General features: G+C 34.5%; 1 protein-coding gene across 2 annotated transcripts; it reads left to right on the forward strand.

Annotated features, from left to right (window-relative positions):
• Window positions 1-7,528: 7,528 nt before the first annotated feature.
• On the forward strand, window positions 7,529-23,789 carry LOC144349578 (uncharacterized). Of its 2 annotated transcripts, none has more exons than XM_078008137.2 (3): window positions 7,529-7,720; window positions 13,925-16,198; window positions 19,117-23,789. In XM_078008137.2, exons 2-3 carry the CDS (start codon window positions 13,934-13,936, stop codon window positions 19,939-19,941), a joined length of 3,090 nt encoding a protein of 1,029 aa, XP_077864263.2. In that variant the 5' UTR covers window positions 7,529-7,720; window positions 13,925-13,933; the 3' UTR covers window positions 19,942-23,789. The 2 variants fall into 2 exon arrangements, with proteins under 2 accessions (XP_077864263.2, XP_085356669.1); XM_085500543.1 differs by lacking the exon at window positions 7,529-7,720 and adding an exon at window positions 8,409-8,506.
• Window positions 23,790-25,449: the final 1,660 nt, after the last annotated feature.

Consider the following 25,449-nt stretch of genomic DNA (forward strand, 5'->3'; position numbering starts at 1 on the left):
GGGACTAATGTCGTAAGATTGTATCGATGGGTTGTATGGGATTAATGTTGTAAGGTTGTATGGGATTAATGTCGATGGGTTGTATGGGATTAATATCGATGGTTGTATGGGATTAATATCGATGGTTGTATGGGATTAATATCGATGGCATACATTCCATGTCGAAATCAAGTATTTAAATAAAGGTGTTATAAATAATGTAATTATAATGTGATATGACATATTGCAAATGTAAAGAAAATGCTTGCATATCTGAGATGTTTATTTATGGTTCAAACTATTTCAAACTATTATTTCGTTCCGAGTTGTCTTATATTGAGTGTCAGTCCAGTCAGCTGCAATTTTTCAAGAAACTCATTCTTCCAAACTATTATTCAATTGGCTTTCTATGTACCTTGGATGATTTCATTCAAATTACTTCCATGTTTGGAGCGTAGGTACCTTGTATGACCTCATTCATAAGGTTTTTATGTTTGGAACATAGTACCCTGGGTGACCCAATTCAGTGGGCTTCCATGTATTAGGTATAGTTACCCTGGGTGACCCAATTCAGAGGGCTTCCATGTATTAGGTATAGTTACCCTGGGTGACCTAATTCAGATTTGAGTTGATTTTAAGAAAATATTTACATTTACAGTTGTCGTGATAATTCCATTTTTGCTTTGTCATTTGGCGTGTAGTTGCCTGTTGTGACCTCTTCCTGAATTTATTATTTTGTGCGCTAACTTTTCTATTTATAACGAATGTGAAGGTGATTTTTATCTAAATTTCTGCTTTTAACTGATGTTTATGCATTTGGACAATACTATCATTGCACGGTTGCTCATTTCATGAAAATGCATGCTTACACGCTAACGCTATCAACTTACAAATTACATTTTCTCCTGCCAGAGTATTCTACTGCACTTTATCAACTGCCGCAAAGAGGCCCGGATTTTACGACGATGCAGTACATGTGGTCTTGATGACTGATTCACATACTGTAGTCATCAAGTGAGACACAGATACAAACTTAGGAAAGCAAGTATAGTTGTGATATCAATTCATATTATCGACAGTGTGGGGCCCATTAAGTAGATAGCGCCCTCAATATGTGATAGGATTATTATGAGTTTAGTTGTTAGAGGGCGGCATTTTGTTAAGATACAAAAAAAAAACCTCCTAATTATTGGTTGTTATTTGCCAATGGAGTTAATTAATTGCACATTTAACGATTTACTTCAATTTATTTACATAAATGTATTTATTTATTTATTTATTTATTTATTTATTTATTTATTTATTTATTTATTTATTTATTTATTTATTTATCCTTATATTAAATACACTACGCGGGATTTATTGAATAGTAAGAAAAGTGGCCCATCTACAAAAATCCAACCAAGCGCATGGCATGTTTATTTTTCTCAACTCTTTACGAGTACAGATTTGAATTATGGGAATGAATGTAACATGTTTTTAGAAGAAGTTCAAGACTATCTTGATAATTTATTAATTTTGCCAGAGTCAAATGCAGTTATTGACTATCAGATTTTAGATCAAGCCATTACAATTGTGGAATTGGAACATGCCCTTAGTCGGTTAAATGCAAATAAGACAGCTGGTATTGATGGTTTATCGCCGGAAATATTTAAGCATATTCCTATAATTTTTAAACAATTACTTGTTAAACTTTTCAATACAATACTTAATACCTATTATCCCTCCACAATGGGTGCATGGTTTAATTATTCCTGTCTATAAGGGTGAAAGAGATTCAGTTAATAACTATAGAGGTATTACATTATTGCCATCGATTACAAAAGTTTTCAGTGATATTATATATCACCGTCTGCTTAATTGGGTGAACTTGCACTATCCTATTGTGGAAGAACAGGCTGGTTTCCGTAAAAATTATTCATCAGTTGACAATCTATTCATTTTATCAACCATTATTGATCGTTATTTGTCACTGAGAAGTAAATTATACTGCGCATTTATAGATTTTGAAAAGGCATTTGATAGGATTAACCACACCTTACTCTTTTATAAACTAACAAAATCGGGAATGGGTGGCAAACTATTTAAAGTATTGAAGACCATGTACCAAGATATCAGTGTTTTATCGCCACTCCTTTTCTCTCTCTTTGTAAATGATCTTGGCGAATCAATACAACATAGCCACGCCGGAGTTTATATAACGCCTATAAAATTATTTTATTTGTTATTTGCAGACGATTTGGCAGTTTTAGCTCTTCCATTATGGGTTTACAACGTCTTCTGAATAATTTGGATCTATATGCAAATATATGGAGACTAAAAGTTAATATTGATAAATCTAAAGTAATGGTATTTAGGCGTGGGGCAGATTGAAATCAACTGAGCAATGGTTGCTTGCAGGACATAAACTAGAAGTTGTTTCTTATTATAATTATTTGGGTATAGTATTGTCGAGTTCTGGGCTTTGGAACTATGCCCAGTCTAGTTTGGCCAAAAAAGCGTCAGGATCGTTGTTTGCGATTAAGAAAAGTATTTCGCAATTTGACGGTATTGATGTACACTGAATTATAACTAAACTACACAAGACATACACGGAATTATAACTAGACTATATAAGACATACACTGAGGTATAACTACACTGAAGGTATAACTTGACTATATAAGACATACACTGAGGTATAACTAGACTATATAAGACATACACTGAGGTATAACTAGACTATATAAGACATACACTGAGGTATAACTAGACTATACAATACATACACTGAGGTATAACTAGACTATATAAGACATACACTGAAGGTATAACTAGACTATACAAGACATACATTGAGGTATAACTAGACTATACAAGACATACATAGGTATAACTAGACTATACAAGACATGCACTGAATTATAACTAGACTATACAAGACATACACTAAGGTAAAACTAGACTAAACAAGACATACACAGAATTATAACTGGACTGTACAAGACATACACTGGTGTAACTAGACTATATAACACATACACTGAGGTATAACTAGACTATATAGGACATACACTGAAGGTATAACTAGACTATATAAGACATACACTGAGGTATAACTAGACTATATAAGACATACACTGAGGTATAACTAGACTATACAATACATACACTGAGGTATAACTAGACTATATAAGACATACACTGAAGGTATAACTAGACTATACAAGACATACATTGAGGTATAACTAGACTATACAAGACATACACTGAGGTATAACTAGACTATACAAGACATACACGGAATTATAACTAGACTATACAAGACATGCACTGAATTATAACTAGACTATACAAGACATACACTAAGGTAAAACTACACTAAACAAGACATACACAGAATTATAACTGGACTGTACAAGACATACACTGGTGTAACTAGACTATATAACACATACACTGAGGTATAACTAGACTATATAGGACATACACTGAAGGTATAACTAGACTATATAAGACATACACTATGGTATAACTAGACTATATAAGACATACACTGAAGTATAACTAGACTATATAGGACATACACTGAAGGTATAACTAGACTATATAAGACATACACTGAGGTATAACAAGACTATATAAGACATACACTATGGTATAACTAGACTATATAAGACATACATTGAGGTATAACTAGACTATATATGACATACACTGAGGTATAACTAGACTATATAAGACATACACTATGGTATAACTAGACTATATAAGACATACATTGAGGTATAACTAGACTATATATGACATACACTGAGGTATAACTAGACTATATAAGACATACACTGAGGTATAACTAGACTATATAAGACATACACTATGGTATAACTAGACTATATAAGACATACATTAAGGTATAACTAGACTATATATGACATACACTGAGGTATAACTAGACTATATAAGACATACACTATGGTATAACTAGACTATATAAGACATACATTGAGGTATAACAAGACTATATATGACATACACTGAGGTATAACTAGACTATATAAGACATACACTATGGTATAACTAGACTATATAAGACATACACTGGTATATAACTAGATTATACAAGACTTACACTGAAGGTATAACTAGACTATTATATATGACATACACTGAAGGTATAACTAGACTAAATATGACATACACTGAAGGTATAATTACACTATATATGACATACACTGAAGTATAACTAGACTATACAAGACATACATTAAGGTATAACTAGACTATATAAGACATACACTGAAGGTATAACTAGACTATATAAGACATACACCGAAGGTATAACTAGACTATACAAGACATACACTGATATATAACTAGATTATATATGACATACACTGAGGTATAACTAGACTATATAAGACATACCCTGAGGTATAACTAGACTATATAGGATATACACTGAAGTATAACTAGACTATACAAGACATACACTGAGGTATAACTAGACTATGTAAGACATACACTGAGGTATAACTAGACTATATAAGACATACACTGAGGTATAACTAGACTATATAAGACATACACTGAGGTATAACTAGACTATATAAGACATACACTGAGGTATAACTAGACTATATAAGGCATACACTGAAGGTATAACTAGACTATATAAGACATACACTGAGGTATAACTAGACTATACAATACATACACTGAGGTATAACTAGACTATATAAGACATACACTGAAGGTATAACTAGACTATACAAGACATACATTGAGGTATAACTAGACTATACAAGACATACATAGGTATAACTAGACTATACAAGACATACACGGAATTATAACTAGACTATACAAGACATGCACTGAATTATAACTAGACTATACAAGACATACACTAAGGTAAAACTAGACTAAACAAGACATACACAGAATTATAACTGGACTGTACAAGACATACACTGGTGTAACTAGACTATATAACACATACACTGAGGTATAACTAGACTATATAGGACATACACTGAAGGTATAACTAGACTATATAAGACATACACTATGGTATAACTAGACTATATAAGACATACACTGAGGTATAACTAGACTATATAGGACATACACTGAAGGTATAACTAGACTATATAAGACATACACTATGGTATAACTAGACTATATATGACATACATTGAGGTATAACTAGACTATATATGACATACACTGAGGTATAACTAGACTATATAAGACATACACTATGGTATAACTAGACTATATAAGACATACATTGAGGTATAACTAGACTATATATGACATACACTGAGGTATAACTAGACTATATAAGACATACACTGAGGTATAACTAGACTATATAAGACATACACTATGGTATAACTAGACTATATAAGACATACATTGAGGTATAACTAGACTATATATGACATACACTGAGGTATAACTAGACTATATAAGACATACACTATGGTATAACTAGACTATATAAGACATACATTGAGGTATAACAAGACTATATATGACATACACTGAGGTATAACTAGACTATATAAGACATACACTATGGTATAACTAGACTATATAAGACATACACTGGTATATAACTAGATTATACAAGACTTACACTGAAGGTATAACTAGACTATTATATATGACATACACTGAAGGTATAACTAGACTAAATATGACATACACTGAAGGTATAATTACACTATATATGACATACACTGAAGTATAACTAGACTATACAAGACATACATTAAGGTATAACTAGACTATATAAGACATACACTGAAGGTATAACTAGACTATATAAGACATACACCGAAGGTATAACTAGACTATACAAGACATACACTGATATATAACTAGATTATATATGACATACACTGAGGTATAACTAGACTATATAAGACATACCCTGAGGTATAACTAGACTATATAGGATATACACTGAAGTATAACTAGACTATACAAGACATACACTGAGGTATAACTAGACTATATAAGACATACACTGAGGTATAACTAGACTATATAAGACATACACTGAGGTATAACTAGACTATATAAGACATACACTGAGGTATAACTAGACTATATAAGACATACACTGAAGGTATAACGAGACTATATAAGACAAACACTGAAGGTATAACTAGACTATATAAGACATACATTGAGGTATAACTAGACTATATAAAACATACACTGAAGGTATAACTAGACTATATATGACATACACTGAGGTATAACTAGACTATACAAGACATACACTGAGGTACAACTAGACTATACAAGACATACACTGAGGTATAACTAGACTAAATAAGACATACACTGAGGTATAACTAGACTATATATGACATACACTGAGGTATAACTAGACTATATAAGACATACACTGAGGTATAACTAGACTATACAAGACATATAGTGAGATATAACTAGACTTTATATGACATACACTGAAGGTATAACTAGACTATACAAGACATACACTGAGATATAACTAGACTATATAAGACATACATTGAGGTATAACTAGACTATATAAGACATACACTGAGGTATAACTAGACTATATAAGACATACACTGAAGGTATAACTAGACTATATAAGACATACACTGAGGTATAACTAGACTATATATGACATACACTGAGGTATAACTAGACTATATAAGACATACACTGAAGGTATAACTAGACTATATAAGACATACACTTATTTAACAAAGTCCAGATATCGTTGGAACAGTTTGTTTCAGTACTTTATCATTGGTCTCTGTTCCTATGGAATGCAGATACGCTTCAAATGAGACCAGTTCATATATAACCACATACAAATTGGCACATTTTTTACACTAATGGCTTTTTACCAAAAATGATTTCTCGTCAAATCCATGAACTGTACAACTGCAACTGAAATTACAGTAATCTAAAATAAATAAATACATATATATACAAATATATCTAAAGTAAAAGCAAAACACGAGCATATCAGGAAAAACTTGGGAACAAGAGTGATTCACAAGGCAGCTGACTTGTGAGAAAAAAAAATGATGACGATGATGAATGTGTTCTATTTTTAAAATATTACAAAATTACGAAACCGTTGTAGGTTTTTTAAATAGATTTTAATAGATTTAAATAGCCTTTGTGAGTCAGGTATTTTAATAACACGGGAATAGTAGTTTGCCATCGCACACTCATCTCTAATATTCAGTGTACTTTTGTGTGGATTTTGTTCTCGTATTTCGAAGGTTATATGGTGTGGTGGGCGAAATATATTGATGTTTTTTATAGCGTATCCATGACGACGCACATTCGGTAACGACATTCACCCATACCGGAACTGCCCACAACACACCTGGTGTGTGGCGCGAATCAGCATGCAAATACTCGTAATAATCTTGTGACGTCACGATATGCGTACATGAATGAGATAAAAAGGTGTAGGCAGTATACTATGTAAGACTGAATCAGTTGCTTACGTCAACACCGACTGGCTGCTTATTCATTTCACTATACAGTAGAGATATTCTGAAGCAAGACTGTAGTCGACAACGGCGTTGTATTTGAACACAGGGTACTGAAGCAGTGTTAGTGATCGTAGCGGTGTCTTGGTTTTAAGATCAGACGGCGTCACGATACCGTCTGAACCCGGGTTGTTGATACCATTTTTACGTGTGGCCAATTTCTAGGTCATCGTGCCAGAGGTGACCCGGCACTCTAAAAGGTAATATTCAGATTTGTTTAATTGTGATTTTCTGAAGATGAACAGTACTGTACTAGTATAGTGGCTCTTATTGGCAGAATACCGTGGCCATTAATACCGTCATTTATTTATGATACACATAGCCTTTGTTTTCCCAGTGCTCTTTAAGCATACGGCGATGTCTGTTCATAGTTCATTTGGTACTATTTATGTGTAAAGAAATTTCAGTATTTTCCTTAATTTAAAATTTATCATCTTAGAGTACTAAATCGTGTTGTTTATTCCGTGACTTAAATTGTATATGTTTTTTCCGGTGGAAAATTCCGCCTTCGTATTTTATCGGGTTTCAATTGCCTTGGGAATATACATGGTTAGTTCCGTGATTGTGGGTTTACCCCGCCATTTTCCTTCATGTCAATATATATATATGTATAGATCGTCCGTTATATGTCAGTCGGTTATTTCGGGTTTACCCCGAATTTTCACTGATTTTGTGGAAAATGTGTACAAATGTGAAACTTAATAATACTCTAATTAAATACCACTGTTTAACAATGATGTTTCCAGTTATTCAAATAAATAGTATCGCTTCTCATCTGTCAAATTAATCGTCTGACAATGAAATGTTACGTTTTTGACTTTCGTGACCTTTTTTGTGTGAACTATTCGTCTTTGAGGGCGTCCTTGCGAATCGCACTAGTCTGTTCGTCTGCTTCGTGAATTCGGCAGCATTGCGAGGGATATTTGCATTTACTGCCTGTTAGTCCAGAAATTGTTTCCTTTTCGCTGTCAGCATGGATATAAAAGGTATGAATGATACTTTGACATGACTCTGCTTGGCAAATGTTTTCGTTTTGGTAAGGGTTTCTGTCTAATAAGTGCCTGCAAGGTCTTTGTTTATTCCTATGAGATTACATATCGGCGTCTTGAGGTATTCATTCATGGCCGACACAACTGAAGTTTATAGCTAGTCGACTGACGTCATCGAAACACTATAGGAGTGCACACATGTCGTATTTTTAAAAAGTGAATACAGACATTTATGTATTTATTGAATTAATTAATCAATCTCAATCAATCTCAATCATATCTGGAATTTGAAAATCGAAATCAGCGACGCCAGCCAAGTTGTATCAATACTGTACAGAGGGCGGTAAACGGAAAATAAATTTAACCAATGGAATGTTTATTCTTCCCACTGGCCAAGTGACTTAATGATACACAAACAAACAAATACTTTGATAACACTTGTTCAGCCTATGGTGTTAGGTTTGGTTGCATGGCTCAGCTTTATACAAATCTGAAAGTTCCATAGTCAAATCTTAAAAGTTGCCTAGTCAAAATTTTAGATTATTCAGAACCACACTATTAAAGGGGGCTAGTCACCATGTGTGAGATATATATATAATAGCGAGCTCTCAAGCCAAGGTATTGAGCAAATGTTTGGAACAAAAGATAGCTTCATTGCCAATAGCCTTGCCAAGTTTATTCATTCCATTTTAAATTATTTCTAAAACTTGTTTTCTTTGTTGTTGTTGTTGTTGTGTTTTTTATTGTGTTGTTAATAGATTAGTTTCTTGACCATGGACAATGTATTGTAGATACAAAGTTTTGTTTCAAATAAATTATCTATATATGGGTCTCATATAAACAAAGATGGCGACTTTGACTTTGTTGCGCAGATCAACGAGTACTGAGATGTTACCAAGCTTTAATTAAGTATTTTTAGGTGATAGGAAGTCACGCCCAGGCCAAACCTCATACTTGTAATTTCCATTATTTCATTTCCATTTATCAACACAAATGTCGCACATACATGTACGCAACACGACAACTCGCGCACTTTGTTGCTGCTACCTTGCTCTGAAATCGAGATGGTCGACAAGCTGACTTGTGCCATCAATTAATTCAGGATTTGAACTTCTGAGTTTAGAGGGCACCCATTTTCAAGACAAAAATTTATAAAGTGACATTGTGAATAGCCAAAGTGATGAACAAAATGGCTTTTCGCATGCCCCTCATGTACTAGGTCTTACTAAATTGTTGTCCGAGACTGAAATACTTGCATATATTTACTAGAATTATGCCGTGATTCATTGCCCTGCACTGTTATCTATTATTTTTTGAGAGGTATCTGTTTTTTGTGGTTATGACTTTACTATTACCATACTTCCCCCGAGTATAAGCCCCTCCCCGAGTATAAGCCCACCCTCTGTTTTTAGACATTTAACAAGTTGAGGGCATCCCCGAGTATAGGCGCAGAGCAAACTATTTTTCGACATGACTTGTTGGCGACCATGAAACGTTGAAATACTATCTCCACCCTCAGTTTACTTTTTGAAAATTGCGAATCAACAGCTTTAGGGAAAAAAATCGCCGTTTTTTATCGAAATCAGATCGCATTTTAACATCGCGGTAATTCACTTCCACATTGCGATGAAAAAATTACTTCGTCAATAATCGGAAAACTTCGAAGGAATACAAGGTTACAAAGAAGTAAATAGATAAAATAAAACGAACTAAGCTAATACATTACAGAGAATAAAAAATATTAGGATTAAATTATAATACTACAATAGATAGAAAACAAAATGCAAAACTTGGACACTGAAAGAGAATTGTTACCGGGGTTGCTGTCTTATTTTAAAACACTTCTTTAGGTACATTGCTACAGGAAGTATTAGACCACTGTTGTTTAGCAAGGCTATGAATTGTGTCTTTAATGGCAAATTTTTAAAGTTTTGGAATTTGGTTTTTGTCAATCATATGAAATAAAATAAAAGGAATGGGATAGCTATAATTCGATGAAATCGGCAGATGAAAACACCAAAATCAATGATTTTTTTTCAGTGGCTACATGACCTTGTGTCTGACACATTCATATGCAAATGACTAATCTGTGAAACAAACAGGGGCGGAGACAAACCACTCAAGTGTTTGGAAACACTAATTGTGTGTCAGATAGCTACTTATAACAAATCCCAACATTGCTTTGTCTTGAGTTTATCTTTGAAACTTATAGGCACACAGATTAAACCTGTGTTGTTGATTTTGGAAAACACTACTGAGGCTGCCTTGCTTCCCTTCAGAAAATCAACATTTTAACCAACTTACATGACATTCTATGTTATGTTGACTTTATCATATGAAAGTTTTTAGTGCATTTCATCACTTAATAAATAAATGTGAAAATTGTAATTTTCAACACAAATAATAGTCGCGCTACCTTAAGCTATTCTTGTATCGGATTGATGCACGGGAAAGGAACAGTGGTTAGCACCGGCTAAGGAATGCCCAATTTTGTTAAGAATATTCAAAAATCTTCAGTCATTTAAATTATGATTACCCAGTACAGTAACTAGAAAGGTATATGTGTTAATTCTACGGGTACAAAACAATACTAAAGCAATTTAGACAAGTGTAGATTGCAGAATAACAGGAAGTAGCAAACTAGTAGATTCTCATCGTCGGTTCCTTTTTCCTCAAGATCAATATCTCTAGAACATCTGCTCCCATTGATTTTTCATGTCAGAAATGGCATACCAAAATGAATAGTTATGAATATAATTGTAAATCTTCTAAATGAATATTGAATACAATAGCAGTTTTGGTGCTTAGTGCTAACTGTACTTGGCATTTATTAGCCCATGCTATGCGTTCATGCACGTTTTCTTAACACAGGCTAAGCATTCATGCACGTTTTCTTAGCCCATGCTAAGCGTTCATGCACGTTTTCTTAACACAGGATCAGCATTCATGCACGTTTTCTTAGCACAGGCTAGGCATTCATGCACGTTTTCTTAGCACAGGCTAAGCATTCATGCACGTTTTCTTAGCACAGACTAGGCATTCATGCATGTTTTCTTAGCACAGGCTAAGCATTCCTGCACGTTTTCTTAGCACAGGCTAAGCGTTCATGCACGTTTTCTTAGCACAGGCTAAGCGTTCATGCACATTTTCTTAGCACAGGCTAAGCATTCATGCACGTTTTCTTAGCCCATGCTAAGCATTCATGCACGTTTTCTTAGCCCATGCTAAGCATTCATGCACGTTTTCTTAGCCCATGCTAAGCGTTCATGCACGTTTTCTTAGCCCATGCTAAGCGTTCATGCACGTTTTCTTGGCACAGGCTAAGCGTTCATGCACGTTTTCTTAGCACAGGCTAAGCGTTCATGCACGTTTTCTTAGCACAGGCTAAGCGTTCATGCACGTTTTCTTAGCCCATGCTAAGCATTCATGCACGTTTTCTTAGCCCATGCTAAGTGTTCATGCACGTTTTCTTAGCCCATGCTAAGCGTTCATGCACGTTTTCTTAGCACAGGCTAAGCGTTCATGCACGTTTTCTTGGCACAGGCTAAGCGTTCATGCACGTTTTCTTAGCACAGGTTAAGCGTTCATGCATGTTTTCTTAGCACAGACTAAGCGTTCATGCATGTTTTCTTAGCCCATGCTAAGCGTTCATGCACGTTTTCTTAGCCCATGCTAAGCGTTCCTGCACGTTTTCTTAGCCCATGCTAAGCGTTCCTGCACGTTTTCTTAGCCCATGCTAAGCGTTCATGCATGTTTTCTTAGCACAGGCTAAGCGTTCATGCACGTTTTCTTAGCACAGGCTAAGCGTTCATGCACGTTTTCTTAGCACAGGTTAAGCGTTCATGCATGTTTTCTTAGCACAGGCTAAGCGTTCATGCACGTTTTCTTAGCCCATGCTAAGCATTCATGCACGTTTTCTTAGCCCATGCTAAGTGTTCATGCACGTTTTCTTAGCCCATGCTAAGCGTTCATGCACGTTTTCTTAGCACAGGCTAAGCGTTCATGCACGTTTTCTTGGCACAGGCTAAGCGTTCATGCACGTTTTCTTAGCACAGGTTAAGCGTTCATGCATGTTTTCTTAGCACAGACTAAGCGTTCATGCATGTTTTCTTAGCCCATGCTAAGCGTTCATGCACGTTTTCTTAGCCCATGCTAAGCGTTCCTGCACGTTTTCTTAGCCCATGCTAAGCGTTCCTGCACGTTTTCTTAGCCCATGCTAAGCGTTCATGCATGTTTTCTTAGCACAGGCTAAGCTATTTCCACGGTATGAAAAAAGGAAATGATTGAGATAGATAGACCATGGAGGTTTGCCATAATCAAAATGAATTTATTCTGACTATTTTCTTCATCATGTAAAAAATACGAAGATCATTGAGTAAATCTATTTATCACAGATTTTGCATGTAAACTCTTGAACATACATTATTCCACTGATTCAAATATTCAGCATAGTACAAATAAATGCCATGGCTAGAGAATAAGTTAAAAGATTTCTTGTCCTGAACTTAAAGATTAGACCCATGTTCATGGTGCATTTTTGGCCATTACTGTTTTACTGTGTTGCATGTTTATTACCATAAGTACTGTAATTTTGGCATCAGTGTAAGGGGTTACTGATTTGATTTAAAATTATCAACTGATGGCCATATTGGTGTTATTTTCTTGCATCCTCAAGAATGCTTACATACATTTTGTATGAATTTGGTACAATGTACCAAGACAGGGCATAATTTGTTGTATGTACATTTTGTTTGTAGTTAGATTTAAGATGGCTGAATGACAGCTATTTTAGTGCTGAATCATCAAAATCAAACATTTCTATCATTCCAAAACCAGATCTTGATTTGTATTGATGGATTTTGTTTCATCTTGTACACACATTGGACATTATGGGAATTTTATGCACATCTTTTGTTTCACAGATTAAATTCAAACTAGTGCCGACTGGTAGCTATTTTGTTTAAATATTTTGGACTTGCTAGGCCGATCAAATTCTAACTTTGATCATAGATATTAGCATACATGTCAATTTGGAGTGAAGTCCTATAACAAAGAGTGTTGATGTCTTTCTTGATATTATGTCTTCCCAAACCTGAAATCATGGACACTTTTAGCAGTGAAAATTATCAAATGGTTTTCAGTACACTTTATAGCGTTATGATACAAGACAGTTCCCAACTTTTAACTAACATTTCAGGAACTACAATTAAATTTTGCTTAAATGATCAACATGTATACATGTATCTTTAGATACACTGATGATTGTTTTGTATATATTTTATACTCAACTTTCATATTCAATATGCAATGGGGACTATGACTTTTCAGCCAATACTTGAAGTATTGCTCTTCCAACTTTATAAAAGTGCATTCTCTGTGGTCAACATAACATATATTTGTTTGTTCTACCTATAGGTAATCAGGATGTCTGCCAGCAATGGAGAATATCGCTGTCCTAAATGTAAATATAAATTCAAGGAGAAAATTGGATACGAGTATCATTTTAAGTACTTATGTGTAACCCTTTCCAAGTATAATCAGAAGATTACTACCAAAGACAGTATAAAAACTGACACACTATGTGATGATACTTCAAAGACAGTAAAACAGCCAGTCACTACAATTGATGTTTATGACAAAGGAAAACAAACTGAAACAAATCTTGAGATGTTAGGTAATCACTTGAACCAACCACAAGGGACAACGTCTGCACATAACAACAGGAAGTATAGTTCATCTCATTATGAAGTAAAAAATCATCAAACTGTTTTGCCAGAAGCTCACGTTGATGGGCGAATGAGGCAGAATAGTGAGCAATGTAACAAAAGGAATACTTGGTCATTTCAAACTAATTCCTTTAGACAGAATGAAAGAGAATATGGATCTAGCCAGAGATGGTACAAGCAAATGGGAAAACATGATAGAAATTGGTGGAGGAGAAGGAAACATGACGAAAAGACAAATACAGCTATGCAATCACAAAATTATTACCGTAAAATGTATGATGAAAGAAGGGATCAGAAAACCAAATATCACGACCAAAGACTTCACAACACTCGATGGTCATCTTCACCTACTATGCCACGTCTCGAAAAACAGACAGTTTCCCCATTTCAAGGAGTACATACTTCCCAGAGCAGTACTGATAAAAGTACTAAATGGCTGAATGATCAGAAGTATAAAGATAATGAAAACTTTGAAAAGACTAGGTTTTTGGATTTTTTGAATCAAGACCCAGATAATTGTCAATATGGAAATAAAGAGCATATCTCTGCATATAATGAATCTCATTATGAAACTGGCAATGTCCATTGCAGTTCCCAATGGAGAATATCACCTGTTGAAATCAATGATTATGATCTTAGTAAAGTGACATTGCCTAAGCTCACAAAAATCACTGAATTATATTCAGGACACAAGTTCAGTGGAGGCAGTGGGTTAGAAAATGATTGCACTTGGAGAAATAATTCCAAAACTGAAAGTAATGTGTATAAAAAATCGGATGAAATTGAATTGAGCATGTCCTCTATAGTGGCTCCAGTTGTATCAGAGCCTGATGTACCGTGTATGGTTGATACCAATAATGAATGTAAAATTGGTCCAATAAATTCAGTTGATGAGGGTAAAGAATGTAATGCTATTGAAAAGTCAGATAAGTTATCAATGCAGAACAAAACAGAATTGTATTCAACTATGGATTCTAAAACAGGTGGTGTTCTCAACAAGAAAGAGTCTGCTGCAACAGATATTGACCACTGTGAAGAAGATAGAGAAGTTGCTGAAATAATGACAACTTTGATGAATCAAGACTATCTGAAACTTGATTTGCCAGATGAAGATTGGAAGGAGTTAGAGACAATGTCACATGAAAGTCTTTGTGATAGTGGTATAATGATGGAGTATGGTAAACTTGACCTTACTACTGACAGCCAGGCCTCTCTGAACGAGGTGCCTTCTCGTGTTGATAGTGTCTCCACAGATCTTGATAGATTGGATTCTGCACTTAAGAAGTCTGCATTTGTTATGGATAGGTCCCCAATTTATGCAGCTGACATTGACTGTTCTCCCTCCAGTGCCGGATTTCAAGATGTGAGTCGTGAGTACATTGATACCGATAGCGGTATTTCTGCCGATAGAACTCCACCAAGACTTTCTCCTGTCACTCAGTCTTGTACCACACCGCCAAATGAACTTGATGACATTCCAAGTTCTGTCCAGCCAACCGTGCCACTTCCATCTTCTCCAAGAGTTGTTTTACGCCTCAAGTTGAAGAGGCTAAAAAGAGGAACAGAAAAATATCATAGTTATGAAAGGACTAATGAGAATCCGATGGATGTGAATGATGTTGTCATGGAAACTGCAAATGAGAAATGTAATCTATTTGTGTGTCCTAAGTGTGATACTAAAATGATGTATGAAGAAAGTCTTGTACGTCATACTGAGCGAAACAACTGTGTAAGAACCACCACACTAAAACAGCAGACAGCCAGGAAGCTAAGGATGTCGCGCATTATTCTATCTCGCGGCATCAAGAACAGGCAAATTCGTAGGAAGAGTAAAAAGACTGGTTACCTCATGTGTGAGCATTGTTCTGTGTTCCAGTGCCGAAGTGAGTTAATTATGGAAAAACATCAACTTCAACAACACAACTTCAAATGTCAGGTCTGTGAACAGAAGTTCCCATTTAAGGTAAGGCCATTTGTTTTTTGATGGACTGCAGTTAGAAATTATCTCATGGTATTTCTGTTTTTTTTCTTTCCTCCACCTTAAAAAAAAGATAATTTTGGTAGGTAATAATATTAACAATCTTCTTTCAAGCCTTTTCTATCAGGAACGCATCTCTTTTTCCACTAACACCTAACTATTTTCATGCAGAGTGATTCTTGATGGTTCTCCGGCTGAATGGACAGATCTCTGTTAAACTTAGTACAAAAACTTTGTTATACATTAATTTGCTTAGATTAATTAATTAAAAACTATCTTGATATTGACATTTAACTACACAAATAATGTACCAAGTTGGTACCAATCCATGGTAGACTACAAGTATAACATTGTGAAAATAGTTGCATGAATAAAATAATTCCAAACTATTATAAAACCACAAAAACATTAACCTGCAATATTTATCATTTTTAACATACATTTTTGTAGTTCTAGCTAAAAATGCACACTGTTGTGTCATAACCCAATCTAAAATCGCCAACTGGCTGCCAGTGTTTGTGTCTCTTCGACAAAATTCTGATCCCAAATTCTGCTGTTCAAATTAAACTTGGTATTCAGACAATTGTGCACATCAATGAAAGAGTTCAACTTATGTTGGAAAACTATTGGCCACTCCCCATTCTTTTCTATTTTCTATGCCCTAAGAAAGCACTGACACAGAGTTTTTTGGCAGTGTGCATGTCACGGGGTAGGCTAGCATCCGACCACAAAGTGATAAGAGGCACGCCTTCACCTCGTGTTGTGGGTTCTTTGACACCCTACTGATTGAAATATCGAAAATAAGCCAGCTGATGCCTGGATTGTCCCCTGTACAACTTATTATAGTACCAGACCCACTCGCACACAATGAAATGCACAGTAATATCGTAAAGGATGGTTTAATTGTACAACCGGTTATGATACACAGAATTCGCTGATATGAATCAACGTAACAAAGATATAAGTCGCTGTACAATAGGAAAAATTAACACGCATGTCAGGGCAGGATAAAGCAGTGGCGTCCCATGAATAACCAGTTTACTCAACCCGAAACCGGGTTGATTCACACTAGGCAATGCACCTTTTACGTATGAACGACGCCGCTACTTAACTGCGCCGACGTGCGCGCGAAACGTTGAAGCAGGAAACGGGCTGTCACACAATACAATTAAACTAATACTGTTACAATTTCAAATAAGAATACAATAATTTAACCACTAAATTAGCTAAATAGTTACCAAAATACATTCAAAACACAGCCAATGGTCCCTAGCCTAATGTGCGTGTAATGAGCGTGATAATTACCGGCTTCTGTCGGGTTATAGTAGAAACGTTGCTACATGTAGATTCAGTTCGATACTCAGGCCTGGTTTCTCGTAGGATACCTTGTAGGATTCGTGTCGAACACAAAAGTTCCGTGGAACAGCACGTAGAAAAGGGGTCCGGTCTTCCACTGTATCTACACAACGTCCGTCGACTAGGCGAGTAGCTTGCACACCACGTGGGGATGAACTAACTCCCCCCGTTCACTCACAACACAAGGCTGGCTCTGGTTGCTGTCGCTGCCTCAGTTCTTAATGTTCTCTCCCGCGGCTGCGTCTACCTTGACCTTTTATAACGTCCCCCACCTGGAATCATTGTCATGGCAACTGAACATAGTTGGAATCTGCTTACACAATACACTGGTGCTATCATTCTTGGTAGTCACTTAACCGGTGTTTGTAATCAATAGCCATCACACGTATGGCACGCGTCTCTTTATGAATGGAGTTTTGGGGTGTGTAAGTGTTTCAAAGTCTACTAGCTCGGCTGTGAAATAATCCTACCTCTGGCTGTATTATAATATACCTTTTGGCCAAACCCTAAATTTAACCCAACATGTATACCATCACGAACCTTGTGACAGTGCACAATGGTAAGACAGTACAAGTAGTCTATAGTTTTGAACCTAACGCAATAACAATCTTTGGACTAATGTGGAATGTGATTGACATTTTCATAACCATGTGTTTTCAAATGGTGAGTTTTGAAACAGCTTTTTGTTTGATAAGTGTCAAATAGATCCAAAAAATTGTGCCTCCTACAACTATCTGTCTTTTATTTTTGTCAGTTGTTTTCACACATAAACTTTGACATGTTTAAGCTGATCTCATCAGTTAAGGAATGTAACATAAAGGTAAACTGACCTCTATACACATGGAGGTTGAATAAGTGGCAAGCAAAATTCAACAGGCAGATGCGGAAAAGTTAGCAGAATTTTATTTACCAAATCAGATAAGGAATCTTTGTTGTAAATGGCGAAGAAAATATTCTCTTGAAACAGATTCAGGACTGATCATTTGAAATTGAAGGGGATTTTTTCACATACTGTAAAGGGGTTAATTATTCACTGGGGTTTTAATTTGGCTTATTTCGCTGACTGGAAAATGCGCTAAACTAAAACCCAGTGAATATGTAAAATTTAGCATAGAACACATTATCTAAATGATAAAACCGTGAATTTAAAACCCACTGAATATGCCTGAAATGGAAAATCAGTGAAATTTAAACTCAGTGAAAATTAGTCATTTTACAGTACATGTACATGTATATCCAGATGCTTGTTTATACAGGTTTTAATGACAGGGATTCATTATCTGAACTGGTGAGCAAATTTACGTCACCATTTTCCTAGCCCTGCACACATGTGCATGTAGATTGACATATGTGTGTAGATTAATTTGTGTCAGTAGTGTTTGACCAGAATTACCTTATGCCAGCAGCATTAACATATAACAAATGTTATTGACTAGTGTTTTGTCATAAGGATTGACTAGGATTAATTTGTCAATACTAATATTAAAATGCCTCGTATTATCATGTACTTATTTTGATTCCATGCTATTAATTATTCTTAATACTAGGATGTGTTAGAAGACCATTTTGAAGAGAAACACAATACCCCATATTGTGAACTTTGTGCCTTGGAGTTTGTGAAAGAAGACCAGTTGACTGAACATATCTGGGATTTACAGCATAAACGAATGGAACTAGCACAAAAGGTAGCCATTGCAGCAGCACGTGGGGAAGACTATTCTGATATTGTCGATCAGGTCAAACAGTTAGAACATAGGAATAAGGAATTTGACAAAAAGGAGGAAATAAAAACAGCGGATACTGATACTGAATTAATCTGTGATGAACATCCTTTCAATGAATTGAATTCAATTGAAAATAAAACAATAGAATCAGATGATGATGTGTGCATTCATAACTCCAAGAGATTTATTGTGTTTAATGATGAGGATATGCAAGTCTACAATAGTGTCACAATTAAGGATGCTACACAGAACTTGTGTAGAAATAAATACAGTGAGTGTAGTAATTTTCTTATGCGACAGATGGATTTGCTCATGGCTCGATATGCCAATCCCACTAAAAAGATTACAAGTTTAGGAAATAATAGCAACTGTTGTTGTGTCAGCAAAAGGACAAAACAAGACCAAAGCTGCAAGAATAACAAGGTTCTTCATTCTGCTGAGTTTGGTGGTACAAAGAATGGCAAGAAACAAGTTCCTGTAGCTTTGAAGAGATTGTTCAACTATCTGACTGATAAAGAACCAGCAGAGGATATCGTCTTGGATGAGCCAATAGTGACTAGGAAAAGAAGGCTCAGTAAGCAATCTGATATAAACAGTAAAGACATTTGTGATACATTCTCCCCAAAAGTTAGAAAGCCGAGTTTGTAAACCATTTCAGTTTACAATGATGTTATTTTTTGTTATCTTTACTGAGATTCAAATATCAATATTATGGTCTTTCACTGTGATCCAAACAAGAAGCAAGCTGCCATCAATGGGTAATCTGCTGATACTACAGCTATGCATTTATGCAAAATTCTGTCTTTGTTTCATAAGGTTGCAACAGGGGAATATACCGGTATATTTAATTTTAACCAGGACTTTCTCTATAACTTGCGGAACTGACATTCACAAGAATAGACCTGTGCATTTTGAGTCATTGTTAATGTAAACAGTCATCCATCTATCCGTTATTGCCATTTATTTCCTATTGCCACTCTCAATACTAATTCAACCCCAAGTGTTTAAACTCAGTTCTTGTGACATATTTGTAATCTTGTGTTAATACTGATGAAAATGTCTAAAATCTTTCTGTAGAGAATGATTTGTGCAAAACACCTTGCAATGGCTCATATTGTGACACTGGTTGTTCTGTATCTTTGTCTCTATTCTGAAATTACAGCTGTCGCCTAACATGTCACAGATTTGCACAATTATTGTATTTTTGACACCCAGATATTTATATCCCCTATTTATCACCTTTGTGCTACCCATTAATCTCTCACTCATCAAATATTGTTATGCTGAAATTATCTTACAGAAGTGGGTGATCTCAGATGCAATAAATGGACATGTCATGAATGTGATAAATGTGCATACGAATGCAATAAATGGACATGTCATGAATGTGATAAATGTGCATACGAATGCAATAAATGGACATGTCATGAATGTGATAAATGTGCATACGAATGCAATAAATGGACATGTCATGAATGTGATAAATGTGCATACGAATGCAAAAAATGGACATGTCATGAATGTGATAAATGTGCATACGAATGCAATAAATGGACATGTCATGAATGTGATAAATGTGCATACGAATGCAATAAATGGACATGTCATGAATGTGATAAATGTGCATACGAATGCAATAAATGGACATGTCATGAATGTGATAAATGTGCATACGAATGCAATAAATGGACATGTCATGAATGTGATAAATGTGCATACGAATGCAATAAATGGACATGTCATGAATGTGATAAATGTGCATACGAATGCAATAAATGGACATGTCATGAATGTGATAAATGTGCATACGAATGCAAAAAATAGACATGTTACTTGAAATGCAGATGATACTACTTGTAGGAGTGAAAAATAAATGAAATTGTTCATAACCCAATATATCATAACTACTGCCAAACATTAGATTATTACCTTGGTACTGATACAGTACTTATCCAATACATAGATGTGGACAGTAAAATTACATGTACTTGGATCAATTCTGAAATGATAGGGTTATCCAGGTTCTCACTTTTATATTGCATATTTGTTAAAATTTACAAATTTGAGTCAAAAAGGTTGTGTGGAACAATTATTCTACCAATTATAAGAATTTCAGTGCCAAAGGAACATTGCATTTTCAATATTTTTTTTTTAATTAGGTAAAACTGGAATGTCTACCTAAAATAGAACAGGTTTACATATTTTTATTATCCAGTTACACACTGGTTAATTGACTGGCCTTGAGTTAGGTGCATGTACTTGTATTTCTGTTTTCACTTCTTCGTGTTCAAACCATACCTGAAATAGTTACCCTTACAATGAGGGAACAATGGAATTCATATAAATAAGTGAAAGCACTACATGTACCCTCAATATTATTTTGATGCTGTGCATGTTTGATACATAACAATTGTTTTTGACTAGAATAAAAATGGTGCTCTCATATACATACATGATTGGCAATTTGTACATTTTAATTCAAATAAAATAAAATGGCTATTTTCTAAGTGTTTTTAAATAGCCCATTTAAATGCTTATTCTATACATCAATCTAATAATGCTATACAAGTACCACTTAGTTTTAACTGGATGGTCAAATAAAATTAGTGTAGATCAAAACAATATCTGGTTTAAATATTTTTTGTTGGTAATAAATTTCCAAATATTGAACATGCAAACAGATTTATGACCAAAAAACATAAAATTGTCATTATGTTTTCAACTTTTCCCTAAATAATATGAACAATACCTGTACAAAATTGTATGTTCTATAAATGCAAATCTTTAATTTGAATAAATTAAATCGGACAGAAACTTCCATTTGTGGCTGTATATACTACCACAATTTTATGGTGCGAATGACAAATCCGCAGCAATAATTGCTGTAACAATGTTTCTTCCTTTTCAATACACTTCAAGACCTGCAATATTTGTACTCAATTTTAGTATTTGACTCAATTTCATTACATTTTGTTATGAAATTCTATTTTTTGGTGCTATGTTATTGACAATAACAACCAAGCATTTCTGATATGTTTACTTTGAAATCATTCATACTTTGTAAATTCCAATTCAGAAGCATTAGAATTTGTATTATAGTCTTATATTTGCATTATTTGTTTTGAAAACAAATAGTTACTTTTTTGATGATGATGATGTAGTAATGAATTCCTAACTTGTCACAGACCACTTACTACCCCAGGTAGCGTCCACAAGGCTTGTTGGCTGTACTTTATTCAAATAGGTATACTTTATTTGCACTTTTTGTAAAATCAGTTTTATTTAGTTAAAAATTGGATGTCAGCAAATATCAGCACTTTATCTGTTTAATCACAGTCCTTCTATCACTGGTCTAGTGTCTGTTGTACAATTGCACAAAGTGAGTAAATAAACTATTGACAGCGTTTGAAAAGTATTTCAAAAGTGTTACCATCAGTTATGTGACATATAGTAGGCATGTATACTATTAACTAGCAAAATTTGTTGTGCATAATTTACTATCAGTATATACAAGTCATCAACCACATTAAAATCAATAAACACGAAAGCTATTCAAGCATTTTTCCTGATTGCTTAATCTATCAAATTATAAACTAAAATTATATTACCCTACCAATTTCAAAACTTGTTCTGTATTGGCAAAGTTGTCATTGACTTGTATTTGCGACAGAAACTTGCACTTCACTTATATGGTCATAAACTTTGATGGACCCTTACAAAGTGATGAAAGTCATATTTGTTACAGCATTCTACTTTATTTGTAGAAGTATAATATCAATATTGAATGAATATTAATATATAATATATAGACAAAAGACAAAATCCTTGTATAAACATTAATCCCATTTTGAATCTGACACGTTTAGTATTGTAAAAAAAATATTTTTGTACAAACTATCTTCAAAATGTAAAATAATTAAAAATTATTGGTGAAATTTGTTTCAATTGTGCCAAAAATGTTTTTGACTATTTTGACCTGACCACTGAACATAACTCACCAAGTGATTGAACTTGGCCAATGTGAGTAATGTCACATCAAATTTTAAGTGTTTTCCAGACCAGTGATAGAGGAACTGCAGTTCAATCTTGTGATCCATTAGATTGTCTTATTGGCAGTGACAAAACTGATGCTTAAAGTGGTAACTTTATTTGACACTGTTGGGTGTGTAGAGAAATACAATGTAGCTACAAAACCCATGCAGATGTTGGGAAGCTAGCATTCATGATGTAAATGATACTTTCATTTATAAAAATTACATTCATTTCAGAGTCAGTTACCAGTTTAAGCTATAGGTTGATTAGATTTGAAATCTGATTACACAACAGATTTGGAAAATTAATTTCATAGTTTAAAACTATATATATACATTTTGAAAGTGGTTCTTAGTATGTTCAGATTCTGCACCATTTCCTACACTAGTTTGTCAGTAGTTTGCAATCTTATTTTAAAAGTGTTTATTGTGATTGAGTTTGAATAAAAACTTGTTTGCATCTTTTTTTTTATGATGAATACCTTAAAATCATACCCGAAATTATGGTTTTATGAAAAATGTCTTCAGTGGGTACACTGCCATTTGTTTCATTGTTAATATTTTGTAAAATGTTATAAACTGATTTATGAGCAGGAATGCAACACATGGACAACATAGTTCAAATAATTGAACCAAATTGCATTTTACATAATATATTTCCAAAAATTTTGTTTTGAACACAATCTTGTTCCTGTCAAGATGCAGTTTATTCAAGGAATATTTGTAATCAAACGTTTACTAATTTGTTATTTATAATTTATTTTGATACATTTTCAAATCAGACAAATTCCAAATGTTTTTCAATAGAGGTTCATTGTTTTATTTGTTAACTTGTTGATGTTCAGAATGAAAAAAATAATAAATTTATATAAATAATTTTATATTGGTAATTCATCAGTTTGATTATTTGATTTAGAGAGTCCCATCGTGCACTGTATTATACTGAAATAAAACAGCCATGGAACAATCACCACCCTACAAGGTTTAACTCAGTAAACTGGATTCTGCTAGAATAGAACTGATATTACACTGTCAGGTTCCACACAGTTCAGTGAATTCTGCCGGGATAGAACAGCTATACGCTATAGTACAGCCATTACCCTGTTAAAATGCACATAGTGAACAGGATTATGCTGAAATTAGCTCTACTGAGATAGTACAGCCACTACCCTGTTAAAATGCACATAGTGAACTGGATTATGCTGAAATTAGCTCTACTGAGATAGTACAGCCATTACCCTGTTAAAATGCACATAGTGAACTGGATTATGCTGAAATTAGCTCTACTGAGATAGTACAGCCATTACCCTGTTAAAATGCACATAGTGAACTGGATTATGCTGAAATTAGCTCTACTGAGATAGTACAGCCATTACCCTGTTAAAATGCACATAGTGAACTGGATTATGCTGAAATTAGCTCGACTGAGATAGTAGAGCCACTACCCTGTTAAAATGCACATAGTGAACTGGATTATGCTGAAATTAGCTCTACTGAGATAGTACAGCCACTACCCTGTTAAAATGCACATAGTGAACTGGATTATGCTGAAATTAGCTCTACTGAGATAGTACAGCCATTACCCTGTTAAAATGCACATAGTGAACTGGATTATGCTGAAATTAGCTCTACTGAGATAGTACAGCCATTACCCTGTTAAAATGCACATAGTGAACTGGATTATGCTGATATTAGCTCTACTGAGATAGTACAGCCATTACTCTGTTAAAATGCACATAGTGAACTGGATTATGTTGAAATTAGCTCTACTGAGATAGTACAGCCATTACCCTGTTAAAATGCACATAGTGAACTGGATTATGCTGATATTAGCTCTACTGAGATAGTACAGCCATCACCCTGTTAAAATGCACATAGTGAACTGGATTATGCTGAATATAGCTCTACTGAGATAGTACAGCCATCACCCTGTTAAAATGCACATAGTGAACTGGATTATGCTGAAATTAGCTCTACTGAGATAGTACAGCCATCACCCTGTTAAAATGCACATAGTGAACTGGATTATGCTGATATTAGCTCTACTGAGATAGTACAGCCATTACTCTGTTAAAATGCACATAGTGAACTGGATTATGCTGAAATTAGCTCTACTGAGATAGTA

Source organism: Saccoglossus kowalevskii, chromosome 6, assembly GCF_978046115.1.
Source record: "Saccoglossus kowalevskii chromosome 6, keSacKowa6.1, whole genome shotgun sequence".
NCBI classification, from domain to species: Eukaryota; Metazoa; Hemichordata; class Enteropneusta; family Harrimaniidae; genus Saccoglossus; species Saccoglossus kowalevskii.